Source organism: Callithrix jacchus, chromosome 14 (assembly GCF_049354715.1).
Source record: "Callithrix jacchus isolate 240 chromosome 14, calJac240_pri, whole genome shotgun sequence".
NCBI classification, from domain to species: Eukaryota; Metazoa; Chordata; class Mammalia; order Primates; family Cebidae; genus Callithrix; species Callithrix jacchus.
Genome location: NC_133515.1, coordinates 48,864,119 through 48,876,376, shown reverse-complemented (window position 1 = coordinate 48,876,376; position 12,258 = coordinate 48,864,119). Strand labels below are relative to the sequence as shown.

General features: G+C 48.7%; 1 protein-coding gene across 7 annotated transcripts in view; it reads left to right on the top strand.

Annotated features, from left to right (window-relative positions):
* CEP68 (centrosomal protein 68) overlaps positions 1-12,258 on the top strand; it is a 28,688-nt gene that overhangs the window by 7,290 nt on the left and 9,140 nt on the right. For 5 of the 7 annotated variants that reach the window (XR_001907076.4, XR_013526548.1, XR_013526549.1 and 2 more), the window contains exons 2-4: positions 4,452-4,826; positions 6,452-7,978; positions 9,578-9,700. Coding sequence is in view for 3 of the 7 variants with exons in the window: in XM_008980604.5 (XP_008978852.3) it covers positions 4,494-4,826; positions 6,452-7,978; positions 9,578-9,700 (1,983 nt within the window). In the remaining 4 variants the exon portion in view is untranslated. The remainder of the gene's footprint in view (positions 1-4,451; positions 4,827-6,451; positions 7,979-9,577; positions 9,701-12,258) is intronic. The other 2 variants (XR_013526550.1, XM_035272412.3) reach the window with 1 other exon arrangement.

Here is a 12,258-nt window from a genome sequence, read left to right as displayed (position 1 = left end):
GATGACCTGGGAGACAGTGTGGGTCCAACACAGCAAGTGCTGTTCACCAGTCGGAGAAGGATATGCTGTCACTTACTAGAAGGTCCAAACTGAATCCCCCTACTTCATCCCTATCCCAGAGGGTTAGAAGGAATGATATGTAAAATCTCAGGTGTATGGAAATGAAGACCAGATAGATCTTCATGCAGTGTTACAGATGGCCACCTGGGAGATGCAGACAGGGTTGAATCCTAGGAATCCAAAACTTGGACATTTATCATAGCCTGGGCCAGTGCTTTCTTCAGCATAATTGTTGTTTTAAAAGTGGTTTGTCTTCTGTCATTACTTCAAGAGGTTTCCCCCAATCATCTCCATCTCAATTGATTTCTCCCTTTCTTTGCATTTTGGTAACATTTCATAGATAGTTTTGAATGCATTATAGATTGGTTTTAATTTTTTTTCACATGTGTCTGTCTTGGTTCTCATAATGAACTTGTATCATACAGAGGAAAAAGTGTCATTTGTCAGGCAGATTAATAAGATTATGAAGAGACTATTTATCCAGCCTGAGAAAGTAACTACCTGCATTCCGTCTTTACAGAAGTACCATTTCCATGAAAACCATTGAATTTCAGACCTTCTTACTTGGTTGCTTAAGGTACTTTGGCCACACTACTAACCTAGTTTGGGTTTGTGTGTATCCTTGTAAATTACTTAGGGATGTCAATTGAATAGTTTGTAATAGCTCACCATTCCCATTTCTCCAGGATAAATACATACCTTCTTTTTTGAATAATGAGGTCCAGATAAGACAAATAAAAAATACATCATCAAAACAAAGGGATAATTTGTTTGCACCCTTCCCTTGCCCCATCATCATCTTATTCCAGCACGCTGTCTCAAGATGACACCCTTCAGTGAAGGGTGTGGGAGATCTCTAGCTATTGAGAGAGTTTTTAGAAATGGAGCAAGAAGTAGTAGTGGGAATTATGGGCTATACCCAGGCTTCACCCTGGTTTTTTCAGCTCATGGGCTCAGCGTGTTCCCCCTGTTGTGAAAACACAACTTACCTGTAAATGTCTTCATGTGCAGTTTCTTACTGATCCACAAGGTGAGGATGTGGCTCCATAAGTTCTCTGTCTCAGCAAGACTGCCACTCTTCTCTTTGTCCCTCCGCCAGTCTTCTCCCTCTTCCAGTTTGTGGCTTAACTGTTTTATCACTAGTTCCCCAGTTGGTTTATAAACAGCTTGGGTTCTGGAGTTGGGCAGTCCTAGACTTGTCTCACTCAGAGCCTTTTTATCCCCATCTGTGACATGAGGATTAAAGACCCTGGCTCCCGTGGGAAACTGGCCCTCACATGTACTGGTAGGAGTGTAGAGTGATGCCACTCAGCAGAGAGCCACTTGGCAGCAAGTGCCGAAAGCATGTCTGCAGGTACCCTTCGCCTCAGCAGCTCTGCTTCTGCAATTTATGCTGAGGATGTGCCAGCACACACATGTGTGCCTGTTGACTCATCTTAGCATTGTTTGTCCTAGCAAAAAAGACTAGAAATAACCCAAATGTCCACTAATAAGGGACTGGTGAAATAAACTAGCACGTCATTACACCAGAATACCACGCTGGGCAGTAATGAAAAAGAAAGAGGAAGCTCTCTCTGTACAGTAAGTCCTCACTTGATGTCATCAGTAAGTTGCTGGAAAATGTGACTACGCCACTCGAAAGGACATATAACAAAACCAATTTTACCATATTCTAATTGATATAAATGAGTTAAGCTCCTATGGCATATTTCTGGTTATGAAAGCATCACCAAACTTCTAAATAAAGACTAAAGCATTTCTAATATTAAATACCCAAATAAATATGACCATTACCTACATTTATGAAACATGAATAAAAACAAGTGATATGAGCCAAGGGTGGTGGCTCATACCTTTAATCCCAGAACTTTGGGAGACCAAGGAGGGTGGATCACTTGAGGTCAGGAGTTCCAGACCAGCCTGGCCAACATGGTAAAACTCTGTCTCTACTAAAACTATAAAAATTAGCCGGGCACAGTGGTGGGCACCTGTAGTCCCAGCTGCTCAGAAGGCTGAGGCAGGAGAATTGCTTGAACCCGGGAGGTGGAGGTTACAGTGAGCCAAAATCACGCCACTGCCCTCCAGCCAAGGAGACAGAGCAAGACTCTGTTTCAAAAAAAAAAAAATTATCTGGGTGTGGTAGCTCATGCCTGTAATCCCAGCTGCTTGGGAGGCTGAGGCAGGAGAATTGCTTGAACCTGGGAAGCGGAAGTTTTGTGACTTGAGATAGCACCACTATACTCCAGCCTGGGTAACAGAGCAAGACTCCATCTCGGAAAAAAAAAAAAAGAGAAGACATGGGACCAAATGATGTTACTCAAGGACAGTCTGTATTGCTAAGGAATGATCCCCTAGATATTTCATATAGACAAAAGCAAGGTTCTGAACAGTATGTCCCATATAGTTGGTTACTTTTACGAATAAAAAGTGAAGGAAGAATGAAAAGAGATACTTGCATCAGGAGACAAGTCATATACAAAACTAGTAAGGCTGGTTCCTTGTTTTTGTGGGAGTATCTAGTAGTAAGTATTTTGTTTGCTTTATATTTAAAAATGGGCTGGTTTTTCTCCTGTTTGTCTCCTTTGTCGCTTCCTTGTAAGGTGACCTGTTAAACTGATTCTGTCGACGCCTCCCCATGACACTAATGACAGTAGCCAACACTCAGTGTCCATACCATGCCAGGCACTGTCATAGATCCTTTGCCTGCACTGGCTCATTTTAGCAAAGGAATGAGACACACGGGCGGCGAGAGACTTATATCTGTTGTGCATTTTACATTTGAGCTGTATATTACCTGTCAAAACTAATTGTTTTTCTGATTAGTTCCTGCCCCACCTGGTGGTTGTGGGAATTAGATGAGGGTCCATGCGAAGGGCAGGCTCTCCTTCAGGGTCACCTCTGCATCAGGCTGAAGCCTGGCATGCCTCCTGTCAGGCAGGGTAGGGATGGGCCTTTTTGGATTCCAGTGTGAGGCAGCCCATCCTGGTGGTATTTCCCACCTACCCAGCTGAGTAGGCTGAGACCATAGCCACAGCCTCTTCCCGCTTTGCAGGCTCTCCACCAGCATCTCCTCTTACCATCTCTTTGCCTCCTGTTTCTGAGGAAACAAGGCCATTTCTGCCCATGTTTAAGCTTTGAGGTTGGCCCAGTGCCCCCCAGGTGGCTGCTGACATCCTAGGCGTTCATGGTTCCCTTACCTCCCCTTCCATGTCCTCCCTGCACTGGTCTTCCTCCTGTTGGCTTTTTGGCCCCCAGCCCCATCCCGCTAGGGCTCCCAGCACCAGGTGTTGCTGACAAGTCTAGGCTGAGGGTGGTGTTCCTCCCTTGTTCCTGAACCTCTTTGTATTGGAATGGTTTGCAGATTCAGCTCCCAAATCATCCCTCCCTGAGTGCTGGGCCTATGCTCCCCCGCCTGCCTGCCTGCTGCCTGGCTCTCGCTGTTATGTGTGCACATGTTGTGTTACACCTGCCCTACCACTGTTACCCACTGAGCTTTCCACAGCTTCCCTCCGTCACCAGGTCAGCATAACCCAGGCCAGCCTGAGGAGAGTTGCTGATCTTTGTGGTCACTGGCCATCCTTGGAACAAGAATCCCCCACCTGTTCCACAGCCCGGGTGTTGTTTCTGTGCTTTGAGAGGGTCCTAGCCTGGGAAACATGGTGAAACCACCGTGTCTCTACAAAAAAATACAAAAATTAGCCAGGTGTGGTGGCATGTGCTTGTAGTCCCAGCTACTCAGGAGGCTGAGGTGGGAGGATCACCTGAGTCCAGGGAGGTCGAGGCTGCAGTGAGCTGAGATCCCGCTACTGTACTCCAGCCTGGGTGACAGAGTGAGACCCTGTCTCAGAAAAAAAGAAAAAAAAAGTCCGGCCTCCTCTGCCAGGCAGAGCCAAGCATCTTTAGGGGCGTTCTTCCAGTGCTCAGCCAAGGCCCGGGCATGCTCTGACTTGCTGTTCTCTGATAGAACAGGCCTGAGTTGCTTGCTGAAGAGACCGTTGCAACAACAGAACCACTGTGGGCCTGTGTGCAGGGAGGGCCCCACAAGGCCTCTTACCCGGTGGGGTTGGGCTAAAAGGGTGAAAAGGTGACTTAGGCAGGACCGAAGCCTTGATTGGACTCCAGACCTGTGTTAACCCTTCTGGGTGCCTGCTGGTGGGGATGGCACCATCCACCATGAAAACAGAGGGAAAGTGGTGTACTCCTGCGTCCCTTTTGGAAAGGTCTGGGGCCAGGGAAAAGCCAGAGCTCAGTGCTCCTCTGAGGAAGTAGCCACCATTTGTTTCCTTTTTTCTTTGGCCAAAAATATGTTTGCCTTAATTGTTAAAGAGCAGGGTTTCCTGTACAGAGACATGGAAGATTTATATTTTTGTCTCCCCTCCCCTGTTTTGTAGGAAGCTGAAGTCTTCAGCAGAACCCTGACCTAGGGAGTCTCAATGGCCCTGGGTGAAGAAAAGGCAGAAGTGGAAGCATCTGAAGGCACAGGCTGTGGGGAGCAGGAGGTGGACACCCCAGGGCCCATGAGTGGGGAGCAGCCCCCACACCTGGAAGCTGAGGGAGGGCTCATCTCCCCTGTATGGGGGGCAGAGGGGATACCTGCTCCTGCTTGCTGGGTCGGGACTGACCCTGGCAGCCCCTCTAGAGCCCACCAGCCACAGGCCCGTGACACCAGCAGAGAGCCCATAGCTGAGAGGCCTGAGCCCGCACATGGTAGTCTGCCTCCTGCCACCATGGGGTCTGGAAACCTTCTGCTCCCTGGGGAAAGACAGGTATGTACTAAGGCAAGACTGTACATGGACCCGTCTTGCTGTACTTTGGGAGTTAGTTCCAGCGTTTCTTCGCCATCTTGCATCCTTTCCCGGCCACTGTGGGTGAGGAATTGGAGGGCCCTGAATATGATGATTTCTGTTTTGCGGCTTCACCTGGAGAGCTGGGCCTCAGGACCAGCCGGGGCCACTGTCCATGGCATCTTATATTCCTCAAGAGTGACTGGTGACTTTTTGAGGACCAGGGATTGTACAGCCAAGAGGCTGTTGTTCAGACGGCTAGGCAGCGGAATTCTGGCACAGGGAACCCTGTCCTGTTTCTGACTTGGTGATCTGAAGGCTTTAGGGGTACCCTGAGGATACTTGGGAAAAGAAGGTCCAGTGCTTCGGGCTCTTGGGGACTCGGATCCTAAATCCTCTTCATACCCAAGGGATGTGTCCAAATCTTGGAGCCCTGTGGTAGGCAGCAGGGTCCCTGGTTAAGGAGAATTCCTTGGGCTTCTCTGACTACCAGGCAGCTTCTCCTAGTGGGAGTCATATGGCAGGGAAGCCTACTGGATTCTGTGACCACAAGCAAATCACCAGCTCTTTCAGGCCCTCAGTATCATTGGGAGATGACCTGAATGATCTGTTCTGCCCAGCTCTTACATTTTTTTATGTTCTGCTTTCCAAGGTCTTTCCTGGGAATGGCTTTGATCTTCTCCATGTCATTGTGGCTTCGGCTGCTGCAGGGTCCTTTTGTGGAGCTGCATCCTGTGAGGAGGCTCTGAGCGGGACTTAGGGAGAACAGAGGCTGGGCCCCACCTGCCTGGGAGCAAGAGGCAGTGGGAGGCTCTGGCACCTGTGAGTCAGAGATTAGGTGAGACAGGAAGAGAATAATAGACATAGAAGTGGCCTTTCATGAGGATGAGTCTGGTGCTTATTATTAGAATTCCTGTTACTTGTTAAGCTCTTACCATGCATTTTTCATACATGAGTGTATTTAATCCTTACTTTCTGAGGAACTGGTGCTGTGAGGGGAGGAAAGTGAGGCTCGAAGTCTTACATCTGGAAGGGGGCAGAGTTAGAGGTTGGCCTCAGGTCTGTCTGGCTCCCTCAGGTCTGTCCGTCACCACTGTGCTCTCCTGCTTCCCTCGGGGGTGAGTTCTTCATCAAGCAGATAAAAAATTCAGTGAAGAAGCTGAAGTGAACGAGTCATTCTGCTGTATGAACTGAGCAGGATGGGGCCTGGGGGGACCTCCTGGGTTTGGACGTGTCCTGTTAGCAACAGAGTGATTGAGGGTTTCGTCTGCCAGGAGACGCTTCTCAGAGGTAAGGGACTGTATTTCAGCTTCAGTGTGACAGAGCCATCCGAGTTCTGCTTGCTCACACCCTGGGTATCTGCGGAGGAAAAACCTTGGAGAGGACTGGAGACGGGGGTCACCTTGCTTCCCAGACAGGCAGGGTCTCGGTGCTGCTGCTGGCAGTGCACACTGTCTGGTTCTTGCCTCAGGCAGCAGACTTTTTATTTTAAGGTCTTTCCTAAATATTGTCTAGACCCACAAGGAAACTCCCGGGTTGCTATCTCAGAAAGAAATCAGGTTTGGTTATTTTCACCCAAGTGCTTTTAGTGCCTTTGATCATTGCAGGTGGAGAAGACCAAGCTTTCTGCCTCCAAAGAGCTCCCTCAGACTCTGAGCCTTCCCAGAACGACAGCTATTTGCTCAGGACATGATGCTGATACTGAAGATGATCCATCCCCAGTGGATTCGCCCCAGGCACTGGACCTCAGCCAGCAGCCTCACGGCTCAGGCCTCTCTCGCCTGTCGCAGTGGAAGTCTGTGCTGAGCCCAGGTTCCACTACACCTCAGCCTTCCAGTTGCAGTGTCTCTGCCTCCTCCACGGAAAGCAGTCTCCAGGGTCAGCAAGAGAAGGCAGAGCCTCGTGGTGGTTGTCTGGCCAATGTCTCCTCCTCCCTGGAACTGGTTGTCCCCCAGGAACCCTCCTCTATGGTGGGGCTAGGACGTCGGCCCCAGTGGTCACCACAGCCTGTGTTCTCTGGGGGTGATGCTCCTGGGCTAAGCAGGAGACACCTCTCTTTCCAGGCTGAGTACTGGGCCTGTGTGCTGCCAGATTCCCTGCCTCCATCACCCGACCGACACTCTCCTCTCTGGAACCCAAATAAAGAGTATGAAGATTTGCTTGACTATACTTACCCACTGAGGCCCAGGCCTCAGCTCCCAAAGCACCTTGATAGCCGTGTGCTGGCTGACCCTGTCCTGCAGGACTCAGGGGTAGACCTGGATAGCTTCTCTGTCTCTCCAGCAAGCACCCTCAAATCACCTACTAATGTCTCCCCCAACTGCCCACCAGCAGAGGCCACTGCCCTGCCATTTTCTGGGCCCAGAGAGCCAAGCCTTAAGCGGTGGCCCTCTGGTATACCCCAGAAACAAGGTGGCATGGGCTTGTCATCGTTGAGCCAACTTGCATCTACCCCCAGAGCCCCAGGCAGTAGGGATGCTTCTTGGGAGCGCAGAGAGCCAGCCCTGAGGGGCACAAAGGACTGGTTGCCTGTGGGCAAGCACCTTGATACAGCCTCTCCTCACCTAAGGACACGGGACAGAGGGTGGCCCTCGCCCAGACTAGAGAGGGAGAAGAGGACCAGCCAGAGTGCCCAGCGCCCTACCTGCACAGAGTCTAGGTGGAAATCAGAAGAGGAAGGGGAAAGTGACGATGAGTATCTTGCCCTGCCTGCTCGGCTGACACAGGTTTCTAGCCTGGTTTCGTATCTAGACTCCATTTCTACCTTGGTTACCCTGCCCACTGGGGATACCAAGGGGCGGAGTCCCCTGGAAGTGTCAGACAGTGATGGGCCAACTTCCCTCCCTTCAAGCTCCAGCCAAAGCCAGCTTCCCCCTGGAGCTGCCCTCCGAGGGTCTGGGGATCCTGAAGGCCAGAACTCCTGTTTCCTGCCCTCCTTCATTCGTGCCCGGGACTCTGCAAGGGAAGGCAGTCTGGGAAGCAGCCAGGCCCTCAGGGTCTCCTCTGGACTGCTGAAAACACGCCCCTCCTTGCCAGCTAGGTTGGACCGGTGGCCGTTCTCAGACTCAGAAGCTGAAGGGCAGCTTCCCAGGAAAGGAGAACAGGGAAAAGAATCACTGGTGCAATGTGTAAAGGTAACGATGCTCAACATTAGGAGTCTTTGTGTACAGGTGTCTTGTCTCTTCCCCCAGTCCACTAACATCATAAAACGTGTTAGTGTTGACCAGGCACTTTCTGTGTGCCAGGCATTGTGCTGTACCTTGTCTTAGTCCTCACGACTCTTACCAGGTAAGCACTGTTCTCATTTTACCATTTGGAGAAAAGAGCAGAGAGAGGTTAGGTAACATGCCCTCTTATAATTAGCAAGGGCTTGAGCCAGGAATCAGACCCAGGTAGACTGTGTGCAGAGACTGAGTTGTTTTTTTTTTTTTTTTGAGACAGTCTTGCTTGTCACCCAGGCTAGAGTACAATGGCACTGTCTCGGCTCACTGCAACCTCCACCTCCTGGGTTCAAGCAATTCTCTTGCCTCCTGAATAGCTGGGACAACAGGTGCACGCCACCACACCAGGCTAATTTTTTTATTTTTAGTCAAGACAAGGTTTCACTATGTTGGCCAGGCTAGTCTCAAACTCCTGACCTCGTGATCCACCCGCATCAGCCTCCCAAAGTGCTGGGATTACAGGCATGAGCCACTACACCTGGCCAGAGGCTGAGCTCTTAACCACTACCCTTAGCTGCTTCCTAACTCAAGTATTCTGAGCAAAAAGGGTTCTGTGCACAGATGCCTTTAGGAAACACTGGGCTAAACAAAGGTAACTGGCTCTCTTGACTGCAGGACTGCTCGGAGCTTCCTTTGCCAAAGTGGTGTTAAGTACAAAGTTAGGGGCATTAGATGTACTGTTTCCTAGACATGGTGGCCATTGGACCTTTTGTGGACCAAATATCTTAACTGGAAGCATAATGAACACTGCGTGGAATAGGGGTATCGGGATCAGGCATCTGCAACATGGCCCTGCTGTCTTTGGAATGTTGGCTCAGTGTCTTCAGTTTGCTTGTTTGTAAAATGTGGAGCCTTGCCTTCTTGGGATGTTGTGTGCATTCAGTAATTCATGTTGAGGGCTTCATGCACTCCCAGACACATGCTGAAGGTTCAAAAATGTGCCTGTCCAGGAACGTGTCCTAGCGCTCAAGAAAGGCTTTCACCTTCCCGGGAGGTGATGTGGGTTATTTTGTCTTGTGAAGTAGGTACTACACGTTATTACGGGCCCTTCTTTACTGATAAAAGATTGAGATACTGTGAGGTAAAGTTGTTCTTGCTATAGTTTCAGGTTAGTCATGATTTTAGTCATATATTTTACATTCACTTTTCCAAAGAAACATGGATGTATCTGGCTCCGATGCTGATTATAGTTAGTAATGGTGCTGATCCAAGAATTGGTTTCCATGGCAGGCGCACCTCTTCTGGCCTGCGCCATTCCCACCTGCAATGCCGGGTTTTCTCAGCCTGTCATTTTTGGTGTCACACTAGGCTGTGGTGTTCATTGCTCTGGCAGAGGGAAGTCTAGAGTTGTGGAGTGGGGACAGGTGAGGAAGGAGGAGAGAGGAGAGTAATGCTTCAGTGAGCAAAAGCTCTGGAAAGGTGCACACTGAGTCCTCTTTATATTTGTGGCCTTTTGATGACATAAATAGCTGTTCAGTCAGTAACACCGTGTGTTTTTATTTGTCTCTGCAGACATTTTGCTGTCAGCTGGAAGAGCTGATCTGCTGGCTGTATAATGTCGCAGACGTTACTGACCACAGGACTACAGCCAAGTCCAATCTTACAGGTCTCAAGTCTTCTCTGCAGCTTTACCGGGTAATACGCAGTCCTGGCTCACTTGTTCCCTCATGAGAGTGGTGGCTAAATTACTTGATTACAAAGTAAAATCGCAAATAACCAGTGTCTGTTATGTTACAGCTCAGTTGACTGTTACACCTGAAATCTCATTAAAGCTTCATGTTCTTCAAGCAGAACACTTTGTAAAATGCATGAATTATTTCCCAGGCCAAATAGAGCTTGAAGATACAGTATATTTATCTCAAATGAAAAACACTTCAGTTTTGGGCTGGCAGGTGCAGTGGCACAAGTCTCTTATATCCCAGCTACTCTGGAAGCTGAGGCAGGAAGATTGCTTGAGCCCAGGAGTTTGAGAACACCCTGGGCAACATAGCAAGACCCCCCCAATCTCCAAAAAAATTTTAATTAAAAATAGAAACAAAAATATTGCAGGATGATTTGCAGTATAATTTTCCAAATGTCTCAGGGATTATAAGGACAGACTTGCACTATTAGGAAGCCTCTAGGTATATGTGGCTACTGAAGTAAAATTAAAGACTCAGATTTTTTATTTGTACTGACCACATTCTGCATCACATTTGTCTAGTGTCTACCACATTGAACAGTGCAGATACAGAACACTTCCATCATCACATAAAGTTCTGTTAAAGATCTAAGCTGAAATTCTACTGACTCCAGAATCTACAATAGAGCATTTTGATGAATTTAAATAGAAATCTAGGCCAGGCACTGTGGCTGACACTGTTAATCCCAGCACTTTGGGATGCTGAGGTAGGAGCATCGCTTGAGCCTGGGAGTTCCAGATCAGCCTGGGCAATATAGTGAGACCTTGTCTCTAAAAAAAACCATAAATTAGCTGAGTGTGGGGGCATGCACCAATGGGAGGATCATTGGAACCCAGCAGGCGGAAGCTACAGTGAGCCAAGGTGTACTCCCCTGGGCAGCAGAATGACACTGTCTCAAAAAAAAAAAAAAAATCTGATGTTAGTTTGCATGTGTGTGCGTGTCTATTTTGGTATGGTTTTAGTTTTCTTGTCTCTTTTTCATTAAGGTTTTGTTATTGTGAAAATACTTCTATGGATTTTTGTTAACTTGGTCCTAGATTTAGGATGGCTCTGTGTCCCAGTTTGTGCCTGTTGTTCTGGCATAATAAGTACCCTTTCAGTCTCAGAAGTATCCTGAATTGGAGGATAAATTATATAGTTGTCATCTCTAAGTCTGATGTTAACCGTGTCTGAACTCCTCTCTTCTAGCATGTCTGGTTGGCTGCACCTTTCTAATCTCTTCATGAAGCAGCAGAGGGATATCCATGATCTGAGCCTGAGGCTAGTCTGGAAGGAGCTTTCTAGAACAATTCTTTGAATTTCTACAACCCTGTAACTTGACCATATCTTCTGCAGCAGCAGACGTGATTTACATATGCATGGGCCAGGGCTGAGCTGACTCAGGGCCTTGCTGGAACCCTACTCCAGCTTAGAGGGAGGGAGGGCTTTGTTTTCCAGCTTTGGGCCAACTAAAGTTTAGAGGAGGAGCCTTGCTTGACCTGGGCAGGCTGGGTCAGCTGCTCCACCCTCGTGGGAATGCTGTTTCCTGCAGGGTGGAGAGAGGTTGCTGTGAGTCCCTCACTCTTAGGAACTCCATGCTGAGTTCCTCTCCACCCTTCAGGAAACAGCATTCCTACTCGGGTGGAGTGAGCTTGAGGAAGGAGAGAAAGGCTAACTCCGAGGGTCCTGTATGCAGACTCCATGTGCATGTACACAGCTGTGCTGGGCCCAGGACCAGTAGCACTACAAGGAGAGGAAGCTGCCCTGGTAGACATAGCTAACTGGCTTTTCCTGGCCTGTTGGAGCAGGTACAGAATAACTCCATTCCCTCCATCTTATCCCTCCTGCCGTCCTTCTGTATCTCAGCTTCCAGGCTAGACAGAAACAACCATCTTGCTTTGTAAGCAGAGCTGAGATTTGAGCTGGGAGTCACTCCTGCAGGTCAGTGAGGCATAGGCCTTTGTGTCACCCATACAACTGTCACAAAGGGAATTGTGCACGGCTCATGCGTATGTATGTGCTACCTTAACTTCTGCTTGGATTAAGACCTAGTATAAGTGTACGTGTGTTTGTGTTCACATTTTTTTTTTTGAGACAGAGTCTCGCTCTGTCGCCAGGCTGGAGTGCGTGGCACGATCTCGGCTCACTGCAACCTCTGCCTCCCAGGTTCAAGAGATTCTCCTGCCTCAACCTTCCAAGTAGCTGGGATTACAGGCGCATGCCACCACGCCCAGCTGATTTTTGTATTTTTAGTAGAGATGGGGTTTCACCATATTGGCCAGGATGGTCTCTGTCTCTTGACCTCGTGATCTGCCCACCTTAGCCTCCCAAAGTTCTGGGAGGTGTGAGCCACCAGGCCTGGCCACATATTCACGTATCTTAACTGTGACTCATTTTCTTACATAGTTGTGTTTTGTCTTAACACTGTGAGGTTGCAGCAGCACATAAACCACACTAGAGTACCAGAGAAGAAAATAATAAGTATAGGTATCAGGGTAAAGGAAAACCGAAGACAGGAAAATAGTCAATCCA